Below are 25753 nucleotides of genomic sequence, written 5' to 3'. Positions count from 1 at the left end.
GCAGTGGAATTAAATAAAGAGATAAGGGCACATTCATCAAAATAATATTATCCCCTGTGTAACTTTAGTTTGGAACTCGCATTGATAAACTGTGAGTGTCCTTTAAATACCAGGGCCACTCATCACTCAGCAACTACATTAACATCACTTCCACAAATCTGTTGTTTTTGCGAAGACAGTTTGTCTGAGGTGTGTTAGCCTAACCCTCCTTGATCTTCGCTTCTTTTTTTGCATTTGGGCATGTGCCATTAGCCTCCTGCCCCAACAGACAGAGCGGTTGAAGCAGTCCATCTATCTATTTATCTATCTGTCTGTCTGTCTGTCTGTCTGTCTGTCTGTCTGTCTGTCTGTCTGTCTGTCTGTCTATCTATCTATCTATCTATCTATCTATCTATCTAATGTGTATATAAACCGTGGCTGCAAGTAGAGTGTTACTGTATTTAATTTGCATTTTAAATTTAGTTAATTACTGGGGTTTAAATATATACACAGCAGCCAGGAAACAGCACACCACTCCAGAGTTTTCGTGCAAGCTAGACGGAGCTAGTTTTTATTGTGCAATATAAAAACTAGGGATGTGCGCCGGACCATTTTTGCCGGATTTGGATTTGGATTTGGTTCTAATTCGTCGTCCGGCTTTGGATTTGGATTTGCCAAACTGCGGTGACTGGCTTTGGATTTGGATTTGGATTTGGATTTGGATTTTTTTACAAAAATTGACAAAAAAAGCTAAAATCACATAAATTGGTCTTTTTTTTCTTCCTAGAGTATTATTAACCTCAATAACATTAATTTCCAGTCAATTTAGACCATATCACAGCTTATAATATTGTTTTCAACATTATTGGCCAAAGGTTGCAGTGAGCTGACTGGTTACTAAGCGACAAAGCAGCGGCACAACGACACAGACACCACAGTATAAAGCACATCTATGACACATTGCCACACAGCAGTGGCAGAAATGAAAAGTAGTGCACCCACCCAGTGGGGTACGGCCAGCAGAGTCACAGTACTTGTTTACAAAGTGGGCTACGGCCCTAGGAGTCACAGTGCACAATCTTATTAGCATTACACCGCACATAGGGCCTGATTCACATTACACCATAAAGTAGTGTCTCTTATTTATGTTACGACACACAGTAGTGCCCCTTTTACACAATGCCCACAGTAGTGACCCTTTTACACAATGCCCACAGTAGCGGTGTCCCTTACACAATGTCCCCCAGCAGTGGTGCCCCCTATGCAGTCCCCTTAGTAGTACGGTCCACTATGCAGTGCCCCCAGTTGAATGCTCCCCAGTAGTATGCCCCCCATTAGCAGGCCCCCCCAGTAGTATGTCCCCCATTAGCAGGCCCCCCCAGTAGTATGCCCCCCATTAGCATGCCACCCAGTAGTATGCCCCCCCAGTAGTATGGCTCCCCCAGTAGTAGGCTGCCCCAGTAGCAGGCCCCCCCAGTAGTAGGCTGCTCCAGTAGTAGCCCCCCCTGTAGTATGGGCCCCCCCTGTAGTATGGCCCCCCCTGTAGTAGGCCCCCCCAGTAGTATGGCCCCCCCCAGTAGCAGGCCCCTCAGTAGTATGGCCCCCCCAGTAGCAGACCCCCCCAGTAGTATAGCCCCCCCCAGTAGCAGGCCCCTCTGTAGTATGGCCCCCCCAGTAGTATAGCCCTGCCCAGTAGCAGACCCCCCCCAGTAGTGCAGACCCCCCCAGTAGTATAGCCCCCCCCCAGTAGCAGGCCCCTCTGTAGTATGGCCCCCCAATAGTGCAGATCCCCCCCAGTAGTATGGCCCCCCCAGTAGCAGACCCCCCCCAGTAGTATAGCCCCCCCCAGTAGCAGGCCCCTCTGTAGTATGGCCCCCCCAGTAGTATTGCCTCCCCCAGTAGCAGACCCCCCCCCAGTAGTGCAGACCCCCCCCAGTAGTATAGCCCCCCCAGTAGCAGGCCCCTCTGTAGTATGGCCCCCCCAGTAGTATAGCCCCCCCCAGTAGCAGACCCCCCCAGTAGTGCAGACCCCCCCCCAGTAGCGCCCCCGGACCTTTGACAAGTAAAAAAATAAAAAAAATAAAACTTACCTGTATCCCCGCTCCCGCGCCGTCCGCTCTGTCACACGCTGAGGAGGGAGCCGGAAGACGGAGCTCATGTGTGAGCTCCAGCCGGCTCCCTCCGTGCAGCAGCCAATGAGAGTCTGTGTGACTCTCATTGGCTGCTGTAACAAACACACAGCTGCCGCTGGCGGCTGTGTGTCTGTGTCTGTGTAGGGCAGAGCGCTATCACTGCGCTCTGCCCTACACGCGAGGAGACCTGATGTCGGATTCTCTAGTGAGAATCCGACATCAGGCGGCCGCCGTTCGGCCCCGAACGGGGATCCGAGTCAGGCGGTGAACACCCGAACAGGGTTCGGGTGGACTCGGATCCCCAATGTTCGGAGCGGTTCGGATTCCACAGAATCCGAACCGCTCATCTCTAATAAAAACTAAATAATAAAAATCCTAGCCCGTCTGGCACTAACTAAACAACAGGTTCCCTCTCTGAACAGGACAGGGCCTATTGCCCTCACCACAACATAGGCATATGCACAGTACTTACAATAAGTATAACACAGTGTCCCTGAACAAGCCTGCCGGCTTCCTCTCCCCAGGTGTAAGACCCTGACCCAAACCCTGACCCAGCTTATATCCTCATTCAGGTGCAATAACTAATCAGCCTGCTTTCAGGCTGAAAGGCCCAAACACCTCCCTTCTCTCTCACATCCACACCCCCAGGACCCATTATCCGACTTTTACTTAAAGCCCAAAACTCCAACAAACCAAATGCAGATATTTCCTGGGGGTTTTAAAATACATAGGTCCGAAACCTTTTACAAATGTACACTCCATTTAGTACTTCACCAGTGCTTCTATCACTATATATATATATATATATATATATATATATATATATACGCACAAGTAATTAACTTAATTACAAATAAAGGTAATTTTAGAAACTTTTTTGATACTTATTGAAAAAAAAAGTATTAAAAAGGAAAAACTAGACAAATAAGTAACTATGTATACTGTTTGTTCTAGATAAACATTCTCTTTTAGTTATTCCCGCTTTCATATCCCACTGCAAAGTCTTGAATAATACTTGTGGCATCTGTAATGAAAAGCGCATACATGCAGAACAAAAAGAGAGAGAGGATCCAAATCAGTATGTGATATTCGCACGCACATATCTGTTTAAACAGCAGCATTATGCAGGAAAAAGTGGTGGAGTTAAAAAATTCCCAGCACTGCATTAATTTCCACATGCCTCTGGCACTTCGACTCAGAGCCTAAATTATTTTCCTTGGTTTAGTTTTCCTGCGAGGTGTATACATCCACCTCCAGTAAAAGACATTAGATTTTTCTTGGTAAGTCAGTTTCGCTACTTTGACCATTAAAAATACAAGGCATGTTGTGATATTAATCATTCCTGTCTGGGCAGCAGAAACTAAATGAAAAATAGAAAAAAAGCTAGTAGTGACGTACACTTGTATTTGTATGAAGCTATGTTCAAGCTGGGGATATTGACTCCCGCAGCCGCCTGCTGCTCATGAAATAGTATTTTAAAAAGTAGAATCAATCATTGCTGTAACAATCTCCTGTCACATGAAAGCTTAGTTTAGATTCCTCATGGGCATCATTGATGCAATTTGCATTTACTTAGACAGTGATTATTCAATTATAAACAGCAACTGTTGTGAAAGAGATGTTTTGCCTAAATAAAACAAAGAGCTTCTGTAGGGGGAATATAAAAGCATAAAAAGAAAAAGAAATAACTAACGAACAGGTCAGAAGATATGTTTTGGTAAGTATGTGTTCAGAGCTGGACAAAATCATTACGCTTTAATTGTGACATAAGAGTATTCAGGTAAATTCACAATACCGACTAATTTTTTGACTACATGTCTTCAATTGCCCATTCTCTTGATTAATGGGGGTGATCATCAGCTTTCATCTCTTAAAGGGGATAATTCAGTTGGTGGCAATGGCTATAAATCTGGCATTGATTCTTTGTGACCACAAACATTGCCATCATTGCTGTACCAGGGTGCGTTTGCACATTGGGCCAGCACCTCCTTCCATGGTGCATGGGGACATCATAAGATCATACAACAAGCTCTGGAGGAGCACTTGGAGCAGGAATGTTGCTGCCAGAAATGTCCTGCAGTTTTTTATGGCGTGGGGTGCCTAAACAGGCAAAAAAAGAGCAGTAGAATGATTCTACAAGGTGATGTAGGGGTAGCGACAGTGCTGCCTCCTCCGCCTTGCGCCCTGGACGGGAGCACCAATCGCATACCACTTTTTACGGCCGTGATCACCATTTTCCCTCTCACTCCGTATGGGAAATCTAGTTCATTTTGGTGATCTAGTTCACTCAAAAGATCAGTTAATTTAGGTCATTGCATCACTGGCTCTGTTACACTGCTGATATAAGTGATTGGAAACAGAACTAGTCTATTACACAACACATAGGGTTAGGCTAGGGGAAGCGGGGTTAGGGTTAGGCACCCCCAGGGGGAAGTTAGGGTTAGGCACTGCCCCCGGGGGATTTAGGCTTAGGCGGCGGGGAAGGGGGGGTTAGGTTTAGGCACTTAGAGGGGGGATTAGGGTTAGGCACTGGTGGGGAGATTAGGGTCAGGCAACCCTAAGGGAGGGTTAGGTTTAGGGGGAGAATTAGGTTAGCGATACTTACCTTAGGGACGATCAGGATTTTCACCCTTGCCGGGCTGCCGCTGTCGGGATTTGAACCGCTGGACGCATATCATTAACGATATCGTTCAGCGCCGGGCTCTCTCCCCCATTCCCTGACATGCAGCAACCTGACGAGATCGTCAGGTTGGCGTGCATGTCAGCCCGATGAACGATAATGACGAACGACGCGCAGGAACGCGCGTTGTCGTTATCGTACATCTTTTTGGGGTTAAAAATGGACGATAAAGTGGACGACTGAATGATAACGATATCGTTATTGTTCAGTCGTCCACTTTATCGCCCAGTGTGTACGCACCTTAACTCCTCCCACTTGTTTTAGGTCCTGATGAACTGATCTTTGCCAGAGCTGTGAACTGAGTGAACTAGTTCATTTTGAAGATCAGTTCATTTGAACTGATCATTCTTGAACTACCCATCACTAGTTGGGAGTACCATATTCTACCACAATGTATGCAGCCGAACATAGTGACTGTACATTGCAGAGAATTGAAAGCAGGCCAAAGTATGCTAGATAGACTATAAATGTCCTCCATTGAGAAAACAACAGTGTGAGCACAAAATGATGTTCCTCATGATTATGTTGCCACTATCCACTCCCCAAGATCGTTGCCTCATGTTCTTCTACTGACCGATGCTTTCCTACATCTTTGATAGCAGGAGAAAGCAGAGTAAGGGCACATAGACAAACCTACACTCCCTATATCAGTGTTATCCCTCCTTATACTGTATCTGACTTGGTAATACAGTGTTAGTAGGCAGGAGAGGTAATAAAGTGGCGGTTTGTAACCTAGTCCCAGCTGCCTCTAGAAATGCTCTGGCTGTGATGAGTACAGTTTGCTTCCTAGGAGAAACGCCCCTGATTGTAATGTTTACCTCAGCTGTAAATGAATGTGCTTTGCAACTTGTTTGGGAGAAAGAAATGATGCATGTACTGAGATGTTTTATGTTTTTTAAAACATGACTTTGTTGTTTATAACAAAAAGGATCAATTAACTCTTGTGAAACTTGGCTGTACATGATGCAGAAGTTAATAGGTAATATACACAACTGGACTTAGGGCCTGATTCAGACCTGGTCGCTATGAGCGTACGCTCGCATGATGTGTATGCAAATATTTGAAAGTGAAGCGGTGGGGAGCGATCGCTGGGTACGCCCATCGTACCTGTACGAGCATTCACTTTGTGTATGCAGACTCCCCTTAGCGTATGCAGAGACGCCCACTGCCCCACGTCATCTCCTGGAAGTTTATGAAAACATTGGTACATCGACCACTATCGGATGTGAATGCAGTGCTTGTGTTAGCTTTTTTTTTACTGCAAGCATTGCGAGGAAAACAGAGGAAAAAAATACCTGGTGACGTGTACTATGATGCTGCCTGTTAATTATGCACGCCTCTAAAATGGCGTTGAAACACTCGGGCACGCCTGTGTTCGCATCCCCAACCCCCCGTTTTTACTGGACTGCCCCTGTCACCACCCACAAACGGCCTCTCCTGTCACTCACTCTGCTGGGCTGGTTTTGCTGGGCGAGCAAGGGATCTGTGAACGCACAGTGTAGTTCACGCATGCGCACTGCGATGCATACGCATGCGCAGATTAGCAACCATCGTCAATTGCGAATGGACTGAAGATACCGTCTGGGTCATTTTTCATACATAGGCTGTGAGATGGCAGTTAGGAGCTGATTGGCTGGCACCTTATCACTTATCACTCTGGGCCTGATTCAGAGCCGCTCGTAAGCGGCCGCTCGTTCGCTCCGAGCGATGTTCGCACAACTGCGCATGCGTATGGGTTGTAATACGCATGCGCGAACCAGTCATTGCAGTCGGAAATTGTGTGCTCGCAAAATAGCGAATGCCTGCTAATTTGAGTGACAGAATGAGGCGTTTGTGGGTGGTAACAGGGGAAGGTGCTTGAAAACGGGGAGTGGAGATCTGAACGCAGGCGTGCCAAACGGTCCAAACGGGCGTTTTAAGGGTGTGCATAATTAACAAAGCAGCGTCATCGACCACGTCACTCGGTTGTCTTTTAGCCTGAACTGCTCGCATGATTGCAGTAGGAAAATCCTACCACAAGCACTGCGAGCAGTTCATACGCCTTTCGATGTACTCGATTAATCTAATAAATAGCGGAGATGACGTAGGATGCGAGCGGCCAGGGGGCGTTTTTTAAAAAATAGCGAGCGCATGTTTCGTTCGCTCGTTCAGACATAGAGGCGTCATCAGACCGCAAAGAGCGAGCGCTCTATTTAAATATCCGGCCCCTTTTTCTGAACGAGCGAGCGCAAATAGCGCTCTGAATTAGGCCCTCTGTCTCCTAACACTGCTTAGTAAATAGACCCCTCAAACCTGTAGAAATTGTTTCCGACTCTTGCTATTCCCTGAGAGAACAACATGAACCAATTGCCCCAAGGGTGACACTTGCAATATTGCTCTGTGTGTCTTTATCATCTTAGTACAGGTTGAGTCTCCCATATCCAAAATGCTTGGGACCAGGGGTATTTTGGATATCGGAATATTCCGTATTTTGGAATAATTGCATATTATAATGAAATGTCTTGGAAATGGGACCCAAATATACACACAGAATGCATTTATGTGTTATATACACCTTATACACACAGCCTGCAGGTAATTTTAGACAATATTTTTTATAATTTTGTGCATCCAAAAAAGTTTGTGTACATACATGAAATTCATTTATGTTTCATATACACCTTATACACACAGCCTGAAGGTTATTTTATACAATCTTTTTAATAATTTGTGCTTTAGACAAAGTTTATGTACATTAAACCATCAAAAATCAAAGGTTTCATTATCTCAGTCATGCTGAAAATATTCCGTATTTCGGAATATTCCGTATTTCGGAATATTTGGATATGGGAGACTCAACCTGTATAGGGTTTGTCCTTCTTATCTACTCCTTCTTATATTTCACAAATGAAAGTATTTTTCAGAGACAGGTGCAGTAATGAATTAATTAATTTAAGTCTCAGAACAAACATCTATTTTATTTTCTTTATCAGTTCCTCATATATCTCTGCACCTCACATATTTCTGCAATTTCTGTCAAGACCATCGCGACCATCAGGCTTGCGACGAGACCCTTGTGGTAGGGTCTCGTTGCCACAAGCCCTGAAGTGCTTTTGGCTCTATCAGAGCCGAAGGCACTCCCACTGACATCACTTGTGATGTCAGTGGGGCCGGCCCCAGATGGTAGGCGTCTCCGTCCGGGCAGCCACGCCCCCGGCATGCCCACCAAAGGGGGCGTGCTATCACTCACCATCGACAGCACGCCCCCTTTGTAGCGAGACCCATAGCAACGGCTTGCCCGTCGCTATCCGGGTCTCGCGCATGCGCACGACGGAGCCGGGTCCGTCATGCGCATGTGCAGTGGGCCAACATCGATCCGCTTGCGAGCGCTCAGCACTCGTGAGTGGGTCTGAATTAGGCCCTCTGTCCCAACAGCTGTCAAATGTGTTGTGCTCCTGCACCTCACTACCATTAATTAGTACAATCATTAGGCTCTCAGTATACAGTATCTATAAAGGCAGTACTACTTGCATCAGCTGCAAACTCCAAAGTACAGGAGTGTATTTATGATCACAAAGAATTGTACAGGAAATTGAGCCACCAAATTGACAGGTGGTAGAAGCCTGGACAATTTAAAGCTTATTAAGTTCCACTATAATTATTTTGTTGGGTTCAGCCATGTTCTGCATGAGCCATTATAAGTGATGGTATTGTTGGCAGGAGTTCGATCTATAGGATAGATAAGTACCCGCTGTATTGTTAGTCATTATTGGGATGTCATCAGGTAGCTACACGATCCATAGAACAATCTTATCCCCTGACTGTGGGATTGTGTATACTAGTATCCGTCGCACCGGGTCTCGCAACAAAGGGGGCGAGCTGTCGATGTTGAGTGACAGCTCGCCCTCTTTGGTGGGCGGACTGGGGGGGTGGCTGCCCAAACAGAGGCGTTCCCATAAGAACGCCTGTCATTTGGGGGCGGCCCCACTGACATCACGGGTGATGTCAGTGGAGAGATTCCGGCTCTGTTAGAGCCGAAATCTCTCTGGGGCTTGCGGCCACGAGACCCTACCACAAGGGTCTCGCCGCAAGCCCGATGGTCGCAATGGTTGACCATCGCGACCATCATCATGTCCGCTCGCTGTAGCTGTGGGTGGTCACCCACAGCTATGCGGGCGGCCAGGAGGCTGTTCTAAAAAAAAAACCACGGCCCTGATTCAGAGCGAGCGCTCAGGTCTGAATCAGGCCCTAAGAGCAGTGAGCAATTAATTTCTATTCCCTGCCAATCCAGCCCTTCCTCTGCCATCCACCCACATGACCTCATCCAAGAGTGTGGGTAAATAAATTCCATCGGCATCTTCCTATTTATTTATATTTTATATTTCACTAAGGGCCATAACTATGTTGCATGACCTCCTATCATTGATTCTACACTTATTAGAATGGTGCTGAAATGAGAAATGAAATAATTCCAAAAAGATCCTGTCCAATTGAATAAGGGAGATCTGCATATTAGCAGGGTTCCTGATATTGCAATCACTCAAAATTTCTCCGGGGGCTTTCCTCTTCAGTCCTTCTTCAGTCATGGGTCTTCCAACGTGAAGGAAAACTTTCTGATTTGATTTTTGCTTTCTTTGTAGTTTGGCTTATCATAAAGTATATTTTCCAGGGACCCTTTCAGAGTCTATTAAGACTAGCCCTGGGGAAGCTGACACCTGTTTTTTACCTAGGTGGCCCTGTCTAATAAAATGCAAAAATGTGGATGTGAACTGAATGCAACTATTCATTAGGAACAATAGTTAGATTGCCTATTTAAGTTAAATTGTATTATACAGTTTCTAAATTACTTTTAATAAACATATCAATATCATTGGAACAGCATGCATCAACACCTTATCTAACTTGAGTAGCCCATGGCTGGATTTATGAACAGCGTAACTACAACGGGAATACTCAGGTTGGGGGGGGGGAATGATGTTGGATTCAGGTTCTTTATAGGGGATGTAGGCAGAATTCCTGTGGCGACCATCCCGATGGTCACAATACTGACTCTGGAATCCCAATGGTCATCACAATACCAGCTCCAGAATCCCGGCAATGAGTATTAAGGTTAGGTTTAGTGCCAGGGTTAGCCACTAGGGGGAAAGTTAGGGTCAGGCTGTGGTAGGGGACGGTCAGGTTTAGGGTGCGGGAGGGGATGGTTAGGGTTGTGCTGCCAAAGTGGACGGTTAGGGTTAGGCTGCAGAAAGGGTGGGTTAGGGTAAGGGTTAGAATACTTACCAACATGCCTCAGGATTTTGACCATAGGGATTCTGCTGCTGTAATTGTGACTTTATAGAACTTTGCACAGCTCTGTTGGGTAGGTTGTTGCTTCGGATCTAATTGTAAATATATAGCAGACATTTCGCCATATTATATAAGAGAAAAGAAATCTGTTGGTGTGGACTTGAATGAAATAAAGGGTAATGAAAATGAATGTGTTGATATTACACTACATGGAGTGATTTAAGTAATGCAACAGAACATTCTAACATGGTCATGTACTGTCTGTAAGCAATAATTGTGGTATATTCAGAAAACACACATACTGTATATAATTTAGGAAAGTTATTTTATTACTTTGCAGTATATTTCATATCTCTTTGTATAACCTGTTGTGAGAAACTACAGCCTGAAAATAGACCAATTAAGATAATTAATATATAATTGCATAAACTTCATATTTGACTTTCTGACAACTCCTTTCAAAGCAGCTAACCATGGATATATGTTTTCCAAAAAGCCCTTACCAGAAAGAGGCCTACAGTATATAGAGTTTCAATACCATAACTTGTTTCAGCACTGCTATAATTTTACTTATTATTTAAAATGATCAATGGCATGGCAATATGTAGAGCAACATCAATCACAAGGAGTTTTACATGAGAGATGTACAGAATGTGTACACAGGCATCTATTATTTATCTGATGCAGAAATTATAGTCTAGGCATTAAAAATATTTTATTACATTGGTCCAGGTGTTTTGTTTATTATACTTTTGTTATTTATATCTGGATTATCACATAATTATTAATTAACTAGTGCTCAATGCGGCTGTTTCCTGCAGCGCTGTTGTTCATCTCACGTACTAGGGAACAGCAGTTGCATCTTTCAACTGCAGATTCTGATTGGTCCCTCAGTTCACTACCCCATGACAATCACTTCTTAGTGGATAGAATAAAGATTTGTTGAGTCTACATTACAGAAATGAAGGAGCTGCATGGAGTGGCCATGGGACTCCAGAAGGGCAAAAAGCAGGTGGATTATGGATAAAATGTAATGATTATGTGGTAATGCAGCTTTAACGGAAATAAAGAGTAGCCTATAGTATAATTAATAAAAGGCTACAATTGTTTCTGTTCACTTCCAACAAATGAGTCAATAATTTTTCTTAAAACAAAACGTTTTAATTGTTCCAGTAATATATTTGTATTCTTAAGAATGCAGTTAATGCAGCTTGTAAATGATTATACAGTATGCTGTTGAATAAATGTATTTGTAAGGCATGTTTAATAAATAAAATGTAATATGCTTTTACGTCATTAATAACTCTAACATATTTTATGTGATCTGCAGGTTACGATGTCTAGTAAAACAGCTGGAAAGAGGAGAAGCTTCAGTGGTGGACCTGAAGAAGAATCTTGAGTATGCAGCCACTGTACTCGAGTCCGTTTATATTGATGAAACAAGGTGAGGAAGGCTCATAGATTCTCAAGTGTTGCACATTAAATTAGGGGAGTAATTGAGGGTACATTTATATTATGAAGTTTAATTTTACAGGAATCAATATAATTGCTATATAATATTTAAAGTAGAAGGCTGTTAAAAGTGAAATATTATACGATAAATCTTTTTTTTTTCCATATAATGACCAAATTAAAGAAAAAGTATTATTCATTTTAGTATTTTGCTTCAATAAATGTAGTTTTTCAATGTTGTGACAATACAATGTAATGTCTAGGAAAGGACATAGCACGCAGCTCTGGCTCTATAAAGCTCACTGGGAGATCCAATTTGTTAAAGCAGAGATTTAAAAAATATATAAGACTCCTTTTAACTCCATAAACATTTGGGATTAGAGTTTCCTAGCATTTGTTTGATATGAACTTTAGGACCACTTTAAAAGATGCAAATATGTTTTTATAAATTATATTTTTAAACCTAGAGTTATGGAATTTATTCAATGAAGATAAAATGTGAATGTAATGGTTTCAATGCTTTGGAATCACTGTGTACCATTTGTTTTTCTGCGGTTTCCATGCATCCTAATTCCCCAATAAATATATATATATATATATATATAAAATTATTAAACTCAAATGTGCAATTAACTTGATCTTGAAACATATTAATTTAGTTCATGCAATTGTGTCTCAATGTCAAGGAGTACTGTAGGTGTATATATATATACATATATTGTACTAATGATAAAGAGCACCTATAAGTGCCTAATAAAGTGAAAAATCAGTGTGGAAATTTTCTGTGATATGTAAAGTGCATATGTGCAGCAATGAATAAATAACAATTGGTAAAAAATGTATTAATTAATCATTAAGCAGTTTGCATAACATATAGAAAAGGGCATATGTGCAGCAATAAATAGATTATAAATAGTGAATGTATCTCAGTGCATACTGTACATTTTCAAACCCAATAACAGACCTCAGTTGTATTTGATAATAAAAAATATATAAAAAAAAATGTATGTACTATAAAATGACTAAGCACCATACATTGCTTTTACAGTCAACCAAGCATATAGAAAAAAAACACCAAATGGATAAAATAATAATAAATAAAAATGAGCAATAATGAAAATGGCTGAACAGTATTTAAAAAACAAGATTTCAAGATTAACAAGATTATCTCTTATTCAGGTTTTGGAAGGTCCATGAAGGTAGGATAGCACAGACCCAACGCGTTTCGTCTGGTATCTTGACGAAGTCTAGATACCAGACAAAATGCATTGGTACTGTGCTATCCTGTCTTCATGGACCTTCCTAAACCTGAATCTTGTTTCTTAAATACTGTTCAGCCGTTTTCATTATTGCTCATTTCATTTTTTTATTCTTTTATCTATTTGTTGCTTTTTTTCTATATGCTTGGTTGACTTTTAAAGAGATGTATGGTGCTTAGTAATTTTATAGTAAATAAATTGTTTTTTTTGTATATTTATTATTATCAAATATGACTGAGGTCTGTTATTTGGGGTTGAAAATGTATGCACTGAGATACATTCACTATTTATAATATATTTATTGCTGCACATATGCACTTTTCTTTTCTTTTTTCAAATCACTTTTTATTTAAGCATCACATCAACTTACAGACATCAAACATAGTATTTCGAAAATACAGAAGAAAAATATATATGAAAAATACACATACATATTAATTTCGTAATCATATACAGAGATATACAATAATATACACAGATGTAGTCAACCACATGGCTAATATGTCTAAAGCCATAATTAATACATAACAAATCTCAGGATTGCTTTAAAGCCTTAATCCAGTTAGGCCCTTCTCAGAGACGAGAGGAGCCAAAAACCAAAACAGGTAAATATAAGGTATCAAAGAGTTAGTCCTCCAATATTATGGGAGGATCGCCCAGAAAAAGTCTGGTTTCATATCATTCTGTATTTTTAAGAGAATGTCTAATTTGACCCTGAAAGTCTGCTGGGAGAATGGAGACATAACTTTCCCAGGACCCAAAGAACTTAGAAACCAATTTTTCTTTATCTAAGGTTGTATCCAACCAGTCCATTTGGAAAATATGGTGTATCTTTCTTTTAAATAAATTTAAAGAAGGTGGGAGAGGAAGGGTCCATTCTTGTAGAATGGATTTAATCGCTGCTGCACTAATTGCCAGCAAGAGTTTTCTACAACCTCTGGAAACATTCTTTGGGATAATTCCAAAAATTGCCCATTCCGCAGTGAATGGCTAATAATTTACTAAATATTCCATTGACAAATTGTTAACTTGGATCCAGAATCGTCGTATCAAAGGACAGGCCCAGAAACAATGAAAAAGATCTGCCTCAGGAGCACGACAGCGACGACACTTGTGGGAAGCAGACATACCTGCCAGACATTGCCTGTGGGGCGAATAATATGCTATATGAAATATATTGAGAAACATCTCTTGGTATTATATTGAGGGAAGTAGATGACATGAAGAAACTGCATTTTTAAGTAATATAGGGCAGCTGGAAAGTCCGCGAGCCACTGTTGCACTCCTGATCTAGTAGTAGAATGCTCTAAAGAAGAACGCAGGAAAGATCATTGTGCAGATATGGCTTTTCTAGCAGCAGGCCGGGATCCCAACAGGCAGTCCAGTGAATTTGACCAGTCCGAATCTGAAAACCCTCCAACAACTAAGTTGGCATAGTGTAGCATCTGAAAGTATGCTAGTGGAAAGCGTTGAAGGAGAGGGAAGGTTTGTTTGGCTTCTTCAAAGCGTTTAAGCTTATTAGTGGAAGAATCTACTACTCCGCCAATAGAATCGTGAAGGGCAAAGCTGCCTCCCCATGTTGGAACGCCTCATTATCCAAAAAGGTAAAAAATAAAGACTTATATTAATTCAAATTAGCATTACATCGTAATAAGTGCCATAAACGATACTCTGACCAGAGCAAAGGGTTCTCCTTTATCTCCTGATCAATCTCTGCTTCAAAGCGGTGAAGGAAAGTGATGAAGTTACCTTATGAAACAAACCGAGTTTCTAGCATAGTATTTGTATACATTTCACTGTTAGAGATCCAATCACATAGATATCTTAACATTGCCGCTTGGTTATAAAGTTGAATCTGCGGAAAATTAATGCCTCCATTTAATTTATGTTGCTGTAATTTTATTAATGCTATTCTCGGTCTCTTTCCTTTCCATATAATTTACGAAATAGCATATTAATGTTAGCCAAGACAGCGTAGCTAATTAATAGGGGCAAAGACTGCATTAGATATAAGAGGCGTGGGTAGCTTGACATTTTTATTAAATTGGCTCTGCCCATATACTGTAGGAAACATCAGATGATTCCACCCTTCCAGCTCAGACGAGATGGCCATGATTGTTTCTCATATATTTATACGGTATAATTCCAAAGGGTATTTTGGACAATTAATGGCTAGGTATGTAATATGGGATTTAGCCTATGTGAGTGGGAGCTGTCGGCTCCAAGTTGGTTGAGTTACCCCCGGGACAAGATACATACCCACCGATTTAGAGAGATTGACCTCAAACCCGGATATACTTCCGAACTCCTGTAAAAGATCTAGGATCTTGGGTAGAGAGTTGGGTTAACTGTATACAATAACACATCATCTGCAAATGCAGATAACTTTACCTCTATGTTACCAATTTGAATACCCTTAAAAACAGACGAGGCTTGTAGAATACAGAGTAGAGGATCAATGGATAAATTAGAAAGTAGTGGTGATATAGGGCACCCTTGTCTTGTGCCGCGCTGCATAATCAACTGTTCACCCCTTGAGCCATTAACCAAAAGAGAGGTGGAGGGCACCGTATAAAAGTATTGTATAAGTTTAATAAAGTTTCATCGAACTCTCTGCCTTCCAACACTTCAAATAAGTGGGGCCAGGCCACTGTGTCAAAGGCCTTATGGGTGTCGAGACTGAGGAGCACATGTCCCGTTTCCCCCCCCGAGCAGAGGCTATTGTCGCACAATGGCACTATGAATCGCTTTTACCGAGTGGCGTCCCTGAACAAAACCCAATTGGTGGGAAGTTAACAATTCGTGGTGGATCTGCCGTAATCTGTTCATATGCACTTTTCTATATGTTATGCAAACTGCTTAATGATCAATCAATTTTTTACTAATTGTTATTTATTCATTACTGCACATATGCACTTTATGTATCACAGAAAATTTGCACAATTTGCAATTATAGGTGCTCTTTATCAACTATATTATTTTGATATATGTGTGTGTGTATATACAGTATATATACTGTACATATATTTTATCAACTACATTATTATAATCTTGAAACCTAGGTGGCAGAACCCAAATGTCACTACTGTATACTGTTGATTGAGCCGACAACCAAAAGGAAAATGGGACTGCAGTAAGGTTTTTATTGAATAATTTCCACACAATTGTTTAAGTGTTTATTTCACACAATTACACAATTCTTAGACAGGAGTATATATAAAATAAGCCATATATTGTATTATTAATTTTGTATAGAAGTGAAACTGCATCCTACATAAGCATAGAGTGTGCCATTGCACGTGTCTAACTAAATGTGTTGTCTTCTGCAGACGTTTATTGGATACGGAAGATGAACTCAGTGACATTCAGTCCGACTCTGTTCCTTCAGAAGTGCGGGACTGGCTTGCCTCCACCTTTACGCGACAAATGGGGTTAATGTTAAGAAGAACAGAGGAGAAACCACGGTTTAGAAGCATTGTCCATGCAGTGCAGGCTGGGATATTTGTTGAAAGGTAAGAGAGGATTTAAAGCCATATGAAAGTACTTTCTGATATATGAAACAATGCTACCTGGCACAAATACAGCATCACACACACTGTACCAGTGTATTACCAGTGTAGCAAATACATTTATGTTATTGATATCAATAACAATACTTTGTATGTTTCAGTCAACTAGCGATGCCCACTGATACCACTTTATGTGAATCAATGACAGCAGATGTCAGACTTATAACTATGGTTAATGCAGCTTTGTCTTTAAATGCAATGTTAATAAATAATCCTCATTGTTACCTATTTACAAAACAGTTTCCGATTGATTTCCAAGTAATGAGAGCTGGCTGACTGTAAGCCCTACTTCTCCCAGGCTGACTGTAATCCGTACTTCTCCATGCTGACCATAATCCATACTTTTCCCCAGGCTGACAGTATCCCATAATTCTCCCAGGCTGACTGTAACCCGTACTTTTCCCAGGCTGACTGTAACTTATAATTTTCCCAGTCTGACTGTATCCTCTACTTCTGTCTGTAACCTGTACTCTCCCAGAAAGACTATAGGTGGTATTTACTTTAGGCAGACTGCAACCCATATTTCTCCTAGTCTGACTGTAACCCATACTTCTGCCAGGCTGACTGTAACCCGTACTTTTCCAGGAGGACTGTAGCCTGTACTTCTCCAGGATGAATGTTACCTATATTTTTCCCAGGCTGACTGTAACCCCTACTTCTCTCAGGCTGAGTAATCCATGCTTCTCCCAGGCTGACTGTAACCCCTACTTTTCTCAGTCTGAGTAACCCATGCTTCTCCCAGGCTAAATGTAATTGTAACCAGGGCTGTCATCAGAAAATGTGGGGCCCAGGACTGACAAAATTGGCAGCCCCCCCGTTTCCCCTGCTACCTTATTCCTATGAAAATACATTTGTCCAAAAATTATCAAACCTGCCCTCTTCTGTATGCAGGTTGGGTGGTGCTGATGCGCTACTTAGGAGTAAAGCTGCATACACACGCAACGATTTTGTTACCAACGATTTTCTGAACGATTTTCTGAACGATTATCTGTCAGATTATCTGTCAGATTTTTTAGAGTGTAATGAACGATTTTTTAGAACTACAAACGATTTTTGCATTGTAACTTAATGAAAATCGTTGAGTTGGCCAGAGTGACTGATCTACAAACTACAAATGTGAACGCGCATGAACGATAATCGTTCATCGTTTTCACTCAGAAAGTGAACGATTTTTTCAATGATTGAATGATAAACGATATCATTAACGATAATCGTTCAAAAAATCGTTGTGTGTGTATGCACCTTAAAGGTGGAGGATGAGGTGGGCTAGTGTTGCAGCTTAAGACACTGGTGATTACCCCAATATCACCAAAGGGAAATATAATCGATATGGTAGTGTGTCTAGTTAATAGCACAACAAAATATATGTTACTAAGAAGATGTCAAAAGTATAAAACTGTATTCTGATTAATAAAACATGAATATATATAAAGTAAAATCTGAAATAAAATATGACCAATAGTATTGTACAACTGGATCAAGTTGAGAAGTACAGACAATGCATAAAATAGGTAATGTCTCAATATGATTGAGAGCAATCCTGTCTAAAGGCAGTGATACTGATACAATGTGTAGATAGAAAAGTTCACATTTGTTACATGGAATGCTGTAGTTCACAGGATGGTCTTAGTCAGAAAGGTTTGCAACAGTTTGAATGATTGTAGCTGTAGCTACTGAGCGCTGCATTGAATACAGTGTAGCACCTCCTACCTGCTGTGACGAGGTAGGAGGTGCATGCACTCACTAACAGACATTTGCTACACTGCATTCAATGCAGCGCTCAGTAGCTACCGCTACAATCATTCAAACTGTTGCAAACCTTTCTGACTAAGGGGGTCATTCAGACCCACTCGCAAGCGGCAGTACGCTCGCAAGTGGGTCGATGTTCCCCACTGCGCATGCGCACGACGGAGGGAGCTCCGTCGTGCGCATGCGCAAGACCCGGACTGCGACAGCCAAGCGGTCGCTCCGGGTCTCGCACCAAAGGGGGCGTGCTGTCGATGGTGACTGACAGCACGCCCCCTTTGGTGGGCGTGCTGGGGGCGTGCCTGCCAGACGGAGGCGTTCCCATGGGAACGCCTACCGTCTGAAGCCGGCCCCACTGACATCACTAGTGATGTCAGTGGGAGTGATTTTGGCTCTAATAGAGCCAAAATCACTCCAGGGCTTGTGGCAGGGAGACCCTACCGCAGGGTCTCCGTCGCAAGTCCGATGGTCGCGATGGTCAAGACCATCGCGACCATCTTTTTGGACGCTCGTATATACTGTGGGTGGTGACCCACAGCTATACGAGCGTCCAGGAGGACGCTCCATTTTAATGGAGGAGGGCCCTGATTCAGAGCGAGCGCTCTGGTCAGAGCGTCCGGCTCTGAATCAGGCCCTATATGTAGTGTAGTTTGTGCAGCATTTTGCAAAATACATTGAGCAAAATTATAGGGAGGGGAGAAAAAAGGGTGTGCACTTTAAAAGAATTGATTAGTTCTCATATATTATCTGACTATAGGGGTAATATATGGTTGGACATATCATGGAACACTGGATAGAGATATAGGGACTTGATGTCAGCCCCCCCTTGTCTGTCCAACCAGCCCCCCTTATATGCATCTGGCCAGCCCCCTTATGTACGTCCACTCATCCCCCCTTATGTGCGTCCATCCAGCCCCCATTATGTGTCTAGCCTGCCCCCCTTATGTGCGTCCAACTAGCCCCCCTTATGTGTCCAGCCAGCCACCCTTCTGTGTGTCCAGCAAGGCCCCCTTATGTGTCCAGCCAGCCACCCTTCTGTGTGTCCAGCAAGGCCCCCTTATGTGTCCAGCCAGCTCCCCTTATCTGTGTGTCCAGCCATCTCCCTTATATGTCCTGCCAACCCCCTTCTGTGTGTGTCCAGCAAGGCCCCCTTGTGTGTCCAGTTAGCCCCCCTTATATGTCCAGCTAACCCCCCTTCTGTGTGTGTCCAGCAAGGCCCCCTTGTATGTTCAGTCAGCCCCCCTTCTCTGTGTATCCAGCCAGGCCCCCTTCTCTTTGCATCCAGTCAGGCCACCTTGTGTGTCCAGTCGGGCTCCATTGTGTGCCCAGCCAGGCCCCCTTATTTGTCCCCCTCCCTTCCCTCCCCTCCCTCATACAGCACAGCGCAGCACATCGTGTTTAAACTTTCTTACCGGCTTCACGATGAGTGCTTCCCACTACTGTCTGTCTCCTCTGTGTTCAGGGCATTTATGTGGATGCGCATGCGCAGTAGTTGCCAGACGGACCTGGCCTGTTAGTCAGCCAGTCTACTGGAGTCAGCAGCAGCAGTGCTGCTGCGCTGCGTAAGTTTTTTTTAGAAACTATAGGGGTAGGAGCAGGCCTCCCCCTTTCTGCTAATTGTCCGGGCCCAGGACTCCTGTCCCGACAGTCCCCCCCTGATGGCGGCTAAGATTGTAACCCATACTTCTCCCAACCTGAATGTAACCCATGCTGACTGTAACCCATATTTCTCCCAGGCTGACTATAACCTATATGTTTCTCAGTCTAATTGTAATCGTACCTCTCCCAGGCCGACTGTAACACGTACGTCTCCCAGGCTGACTTTAACGCGTACGTCTCCCAGCCTGACTGTAAGCCCTACTTCTCCCAGAAGAATGTAACCCATACTTCTCCCAGACTGACTGTAACCTGTACTTCTCCCGGGCTGACTTTAACCTGTACTTCTCCAATGCTGACTGTAACCTGTGCTTTTCCCAGGCTAAATGTAATTGTAACCCATACATCTCCCAGCATGAATGTAACCTATACATCTCTCATGCTGACTATAACCCATATTTCTCCCAGGCTGACTATAACCTGTATCTCTCCCAGGCTGATTGTAATTGTACCTCTCCCAGGCTGACTGTAACACGTACGTCTTCCAGGCTGGCTGTAAGCCCTACTTCTCCCAGGAACAATAACCCATACTTCTCCCAGACTGACTGTAACCACTACTTCTCCCAGGCTGACTGTAACCATTTCTTCTCCCAGGCTGACTGTAACCTATACTTATCCAATGCTGACTGTTACCCCAACTTCTCTCAGGCTGACTGTAACCCATGCTTCTTCCAGTTTAAATGTAATTGTAACCCCTACATCTCCCAGCCTGAATGTAACCTATACGTCTCACATGCTGACTGTAACCCATATTTTTCCCAGGCTGACTGTAACCGGTATTTCTTCCAGGCTGATTGTAATCGTACCTCTCACAGGCTGACTGTAAAACGTGCATCTCCCAGGCTGGCTGTAAGCCCTACTTCTCCCAGGAACAATGTAACCCATACTTCTCCCACACTGACTGTAACCACTATATCTCCCAGGCTGACTGTAACCGATACTTCTCCCAGACTGACTGTAACCATTACTTCTCCCAGGCTGACTGTAACCTATACTTCTCCAGTTTGACTGTAACCCCTACTTCTCTCAGGCTGACTGTAACCCATGCTTCTTCCAGGCTAAATGTAATTGTAACCCATACATCTCCCAGCCTGAATGTAACCTACAGTATACATCTCCCATGCTGACTGTAACCCATATTTTTCACAGGCTAACTGTAACTGGTATTTCTTCCAGGCTGATTGTAATAGTACCTCTTCCAGGCTGACTGTAACACGTACGTCTCCCAGGCTGACTGTAAGCCCTACTTATCCCAGGAAGAATGCAACCCATACTTCTCCCAGACTGACAGTAACCACTACTTCTCCCTAGCTGACTGTAACCTGTACTTCTCCTAGGCTGACTTTAACCTATACTTCTCCCAGGCTAACTGTAATCCATACTCTCCCAGGCTGACTATAAACTGTACTTCTGTAGGCTGACTATAAACTTCAATTTTCCCAGGCTGACAGTAACCCATACTTCTCCCAGTCTGACTGTAGCCCTTACATCTTCCAGGCTGACTGCAACATGCAGGCCCCTCAAGAGCCGCGCCGGGCCCCAGTAAAAAGGGGGCGTGACCTAATTGTGGGAGGCGTGGCCACGCCCCCATAGGTAAAAAAAAATTGGCGCCCAAAACATGCGATTTCAATGAAAAGTATGGCATACGAAGAAGTATCGCGGGTGTGAAACTAATTGAATACTGCCCTATGTTTGAAATGGTTGTATTTCGTAGAATAAAATGTACTGTAAATGTTTCCTGCTTAACTTGTATGCAGCAATTTGCTTTAGTAATCTTATCATTGCCTTAGGGGAAGAACAGGGAATCATAAAAAATGTACATTAAAACAAAACAGTGTACTTTCGTATCTAATATATAAATGTGCATATACTCCTATGCTATCTTTATGTAAATTCTGTTTTGTGGGATAAGAACAAATGTTAAGGTTTTAATTTAAAAATGTAACGCAGAAGAACTCATAAACTAAATATTTAAGAGAATGAACTAACCTGCTAACAGAATTGCAGTAGTTTTAACAGTAGTAATAATCAAACAATTAAGACTTTGGAAGAGTTTGCTCTAAATAAAATTAATTAAAATAATGGTTTGGAAAAATACAAGTTGTAATTTATACAAGATTTAACTGATATATGAATAATAGTATTGTCTGTCTCATTTTGGCCCATCATTGTAAATTTTGCTACACTGAGTAGGTAGGTTAATGTAATAATCACTATAAAAAGAATAACATAATTTACAATCTAGACTTGTTCTTATCTTTTAATACTTTGTTTATATAATTTGTCTAAAGTTGCCAGTAAAAAATATATCTTCCTAAAAAGCCTAAAATGTCTCTCTCCATAATTCTGTGTGACCATTGCCTGACACATTCTAAATTCCCTCCCCAACCCAAGGAAACCCACTAAGCTGGATTTTGACCTAGAGCTTTTTGAAGTTCAATACTTGAACACTTTAAAGATATATATTTTTAAATAGAAGTAGATAAATAATAAAGTTTAGGTAACATGTTTTTAAAATGGAGGTGAATTCACTTTATGTTTTATAACAATTCCTTCTCAGTAACCTTAAAGTGGTGGAATATTTGTTATGGACTATGGAGTTAATTTGCCTCCATTTTTGGGACAGGCTTCCTCCAATTTTTAAAGCCTCCACCTGCCTCTTTCCACTCATGCTCTACTCTAACCACAGTCCACTACAGACAAATCATGTACTGTTTTCATTGCCATTGATTTTGCATGTCATTTATTCATCCGCCAAGAAATTCTATTGCAATCTCCATGCATCAAATCCACTTACTCCTTGGCTATATCTTTATGCACCCCATAGGCAAACGCAGGGGGGGTTCCAGTTGCCTGGAACCCCCAGCCCACACCATGACCACAATAGAGATAGTAATATAATAACATTTTACTAGTGCTGCATGTTTTTCTCAGTACCGCAAAATAAATAATTAGCACCACCTGTGGATCTTTTAACATTTTTCAGCCAGTAATAAATACACCTGTGCACCAACTAGGAGATCTTGAAAACATGCACTGTTAGGGGTGCACCGCTAGAGACCAATATGTACATATATGTCCAGGGCAGTGCTGGTTCTTCTGCTGCTCCCCCAGACTCACGAACTTGCTCCAATGGTCTGGAATGGTGCAAACATCTGAAATAAAAACATTCAGCTCAGACAGGATAGTGCTACTGCTGCATCTAATGGCTTAGTGCGAATGCTGGTCCTGTATATGCTGGAATTAATACACACAATACACTTTGTATGACACATATTAAAGCTGGTTAAATGCTAACTATGCCCTTTTCATGGACTGGCCACACTCATTCTAAAATCAAGCATTTAGGAACCCCCCTCTAGAAATCCTGCGTTTGTCACTGCACCCATCCCCTATTAACAATTGTTTAAACAAGAGAAATATTTTTTCTTCATTGCCACCTCACTACATGCCCTCTTGATTCTTTTAGTGAATGAAACTAGCTAGGGTCTGATGCTGTGCTGAACATAAGTTGGCCTGGCTTTGTGTACATGGAACTACAGATATGCCCAGCTACATCCTTGTCTGTAGGGCAGCGAATTGCGTCTCCATAGGAATGAATGGGAGACGCACTCCCACAAACGGAGATTTGCAATCGCGTCTCCATATGATTGAATGGAGACGCACTCCCGCGATTGGGGATGCACCAAAGCCTATCGTGGCGCATAGCGCGAGCATGTTTGTGGTGTGATCAGCCACAATGAACTTGGACGCATCAGTAAATGCAGAGTTGTATGCATCTTTGTGGGTGGAATGTACCTATCTGTACACTTGAATAGGCATCGTTATCAGGGCACCTGCACCAACCTATCCTTGGTGCAAAAGAAACTGCTTGGAAGCATGCATATTTACACATCCAACCACCTCTGCATAGCCCGCTAATCCATCCCTCCCTGAGCTTCGCCTACGTGAGAACATCCCGATACAGACCTGTTACACCCATTCATTCTCTTGTGAAGATGCAACTGAAGTGCGTATGACTGTACATCACTTTTACTTGCTTATGTTTGTTTCCAGAGCATTTGTAGTGCAAACAAATGCAAGATGTGCTCAGCAAGCAGGCATACTTTCAACTCTGCATCAACCCCCAAATCTCTAACCTTTAGCTTACATCAAAAATAGAAAACAAAAACAGCTAACTAATACTAACGTTCCACCTGACCTTTGGGCTGTAAAATGAGTGTGTTGTAAAAATGGCAGCAACATAATGACAGGACATTGAAGTTATAGGAGAGAGGAGTAATCGTAAAGAAAATGAAAAGTGTATCAGGTTGAAAGTATTTAAATGTTGCTGTGTGCATGTACACATGGGTGCAAGGGTCTTGGCAGCTGGTTTGGTTTTTTTTTGTAAGTATGTGGTAGAAGAGTGGGAAGGCTGAGTTTCAGAAGGAGAAGAGATAGAGCAAGAGCAGGTGCAAGAAACAACAAGGTCAAATGTGTGTCTATCACAGTGGATGGAGAAAATGGCCCACTGTTAGAGACCAAGGGGTCTATTCATTATCACATAGGGGTCTATTTACTAACCAGTGTTAGGAGACAGAGTGAAAAGTGATAAAGTACCAGCCAATCAGCTCCCAACTGTCATTTTTCAAAAACAGCCTGTGAGATGACAGTTGGGAGCTGATTGGCTGGCACCTTATCACTTTTCACTCTGTCTCCTAACACTGCTTAGTGAATAGACCTCTTAATTTTTACAAAAGAAGGTGAAAATGAAAATTTGCACCTGCTTTTGTAGAAATTAAGTTTTGGGGCCACCTATCATAAAGGTAAGGCAGGAGATATCACATATATCTCCTGCTTACCTTTCTCTCCCAATGTGGCCTGGTGTAACCATACACCAACATTTATCAAGCCCCAAAAATATAATTTCTTTTGGAGCTTGACTGTGGTAGCATTCGCCATCTTCAGATGGCATTTGCTCCCACAACCCGATCATTCCCTATGGGAAGAAGTCCTGAGTTTGCGAAGAGGGATCTTTTTGGATTTTTCCTACCGTCGGATGCTGGTGCTTTTGTGCGCCTGTGTGAACTCCACTTCACGTAGATGCGCTAGCACTGCTGAGTCAGACTCAGCAGTACTAAGTTTCACTGCGCCGAAAGGAGCAGTGAAAACATTTGGGGAGAAAGCTGAATTTTGGATCAGCTGTCTCCACGCCAGAGCAATGATGAATTGCTCCGGCGGTCGTCATGAGTAGGACTGTCAATTATCGGGGTCCACCCGGACCCCGATAATCAACATAATGAATAGACCCTTAAAGGTGTAAGTGAAAGAATTTTGTAGAAACTGAGACAACGGGGTTGTCAATGGAAAGTCAAAGAATAAAGTTTTAGTAGTAGCAGTAATCCAATCTCCAGATTTTATGCAGATCAAATAGTGGAATACTGACACATATAGAATGAGTTCAATAATCATTTCCTGTCCTCCTATTACCAATATTAACATTTTGGGAACTAATAGTACCAAAATAACATCCCAAGTATAATAATCAGGACATTAAAAATTAAGATGTCAGAAACACACTTAATCTCTCTGCCAAAGTAAGAATATGGGAGTGTTTCAATAGTAGATATAGCAAACTGAAAAAAGCAATCAGACCTGTAAATGTTAGAACTGTAGCATATTAGTATTGATGGATCTGTCTCTGGTGCCTGTTTGACGTGTTTCGTCCACATAATTGGACTTTTTCAAAGATATCAGGAATGGAAAATTGCAGGTATGTAACCCCCTCTCCAGCTCCTCGTATAACTAAGGAGTGTTCCAGGGGTACAGTGTAGCAGAAGGTGGAATGCCGACTCTGCCACCTTGTCTGTCTCTGAGTGAGTCTGGGTGTGTAGCTTACAGTGACTTCCCCATACAGAACTTAGTTTCAGAGAGGGTAAGCAAGATTATCCAGAATGGCTAGGATGTTGAAGGATTTTTAAATGAATAGATCATGGATGGATGTTTGCTACAAACAAATCTAGTGTTTCAGAGTCC

At 42.4% G+C, this 25753-nt stretch overlaps 1 protein-coding gene across 2 annotated transcripts in view; it reads left to right on the top strand.

Moving 5' to 3' along the window:
• The window catches only part of PDE1C (phosphodiesterase 1C), a 648265-nt gene that overhangs the window by 400542 nt on the left and 221970 nt on the right, over positions 1-25753 (top strand). For both annotated transcript variants that reach the window (XM_088464282.1, XM_088464275.1), the window contains exons 3-4: positions 11387-11500; positions 16097-16279. In XM_088464282.1, the coding sequence (XP_088320408.1) occupies positions 11387-11500; positions 16097-16279 (297 nt within the window). The remainder of the gene's footprint in view (positions 1-11386; positions 11501-16096; positions 16280-25753) is intronic.

Source organism: Taudactylus pleione, unplaced genomic scaffold (assembly GCF_031769625.1).
Source record: "Taudactylus pleione unplaced genomic scaffold, aTauple2 ptg000054l, whole genome shotgun sequence".
Classification (NCBI taxonomy): Eukaryota; Metazoa; Chordata; class Amphibia; order Anura; family Myobatrachidae; genus Taudactylus; species Taudactylus pleione.
The sequence above is the reverse complement of the archived record's forward strand: the minus strand, read 5'-3'. Positions and strand labels throughout refer to the sequence as shown.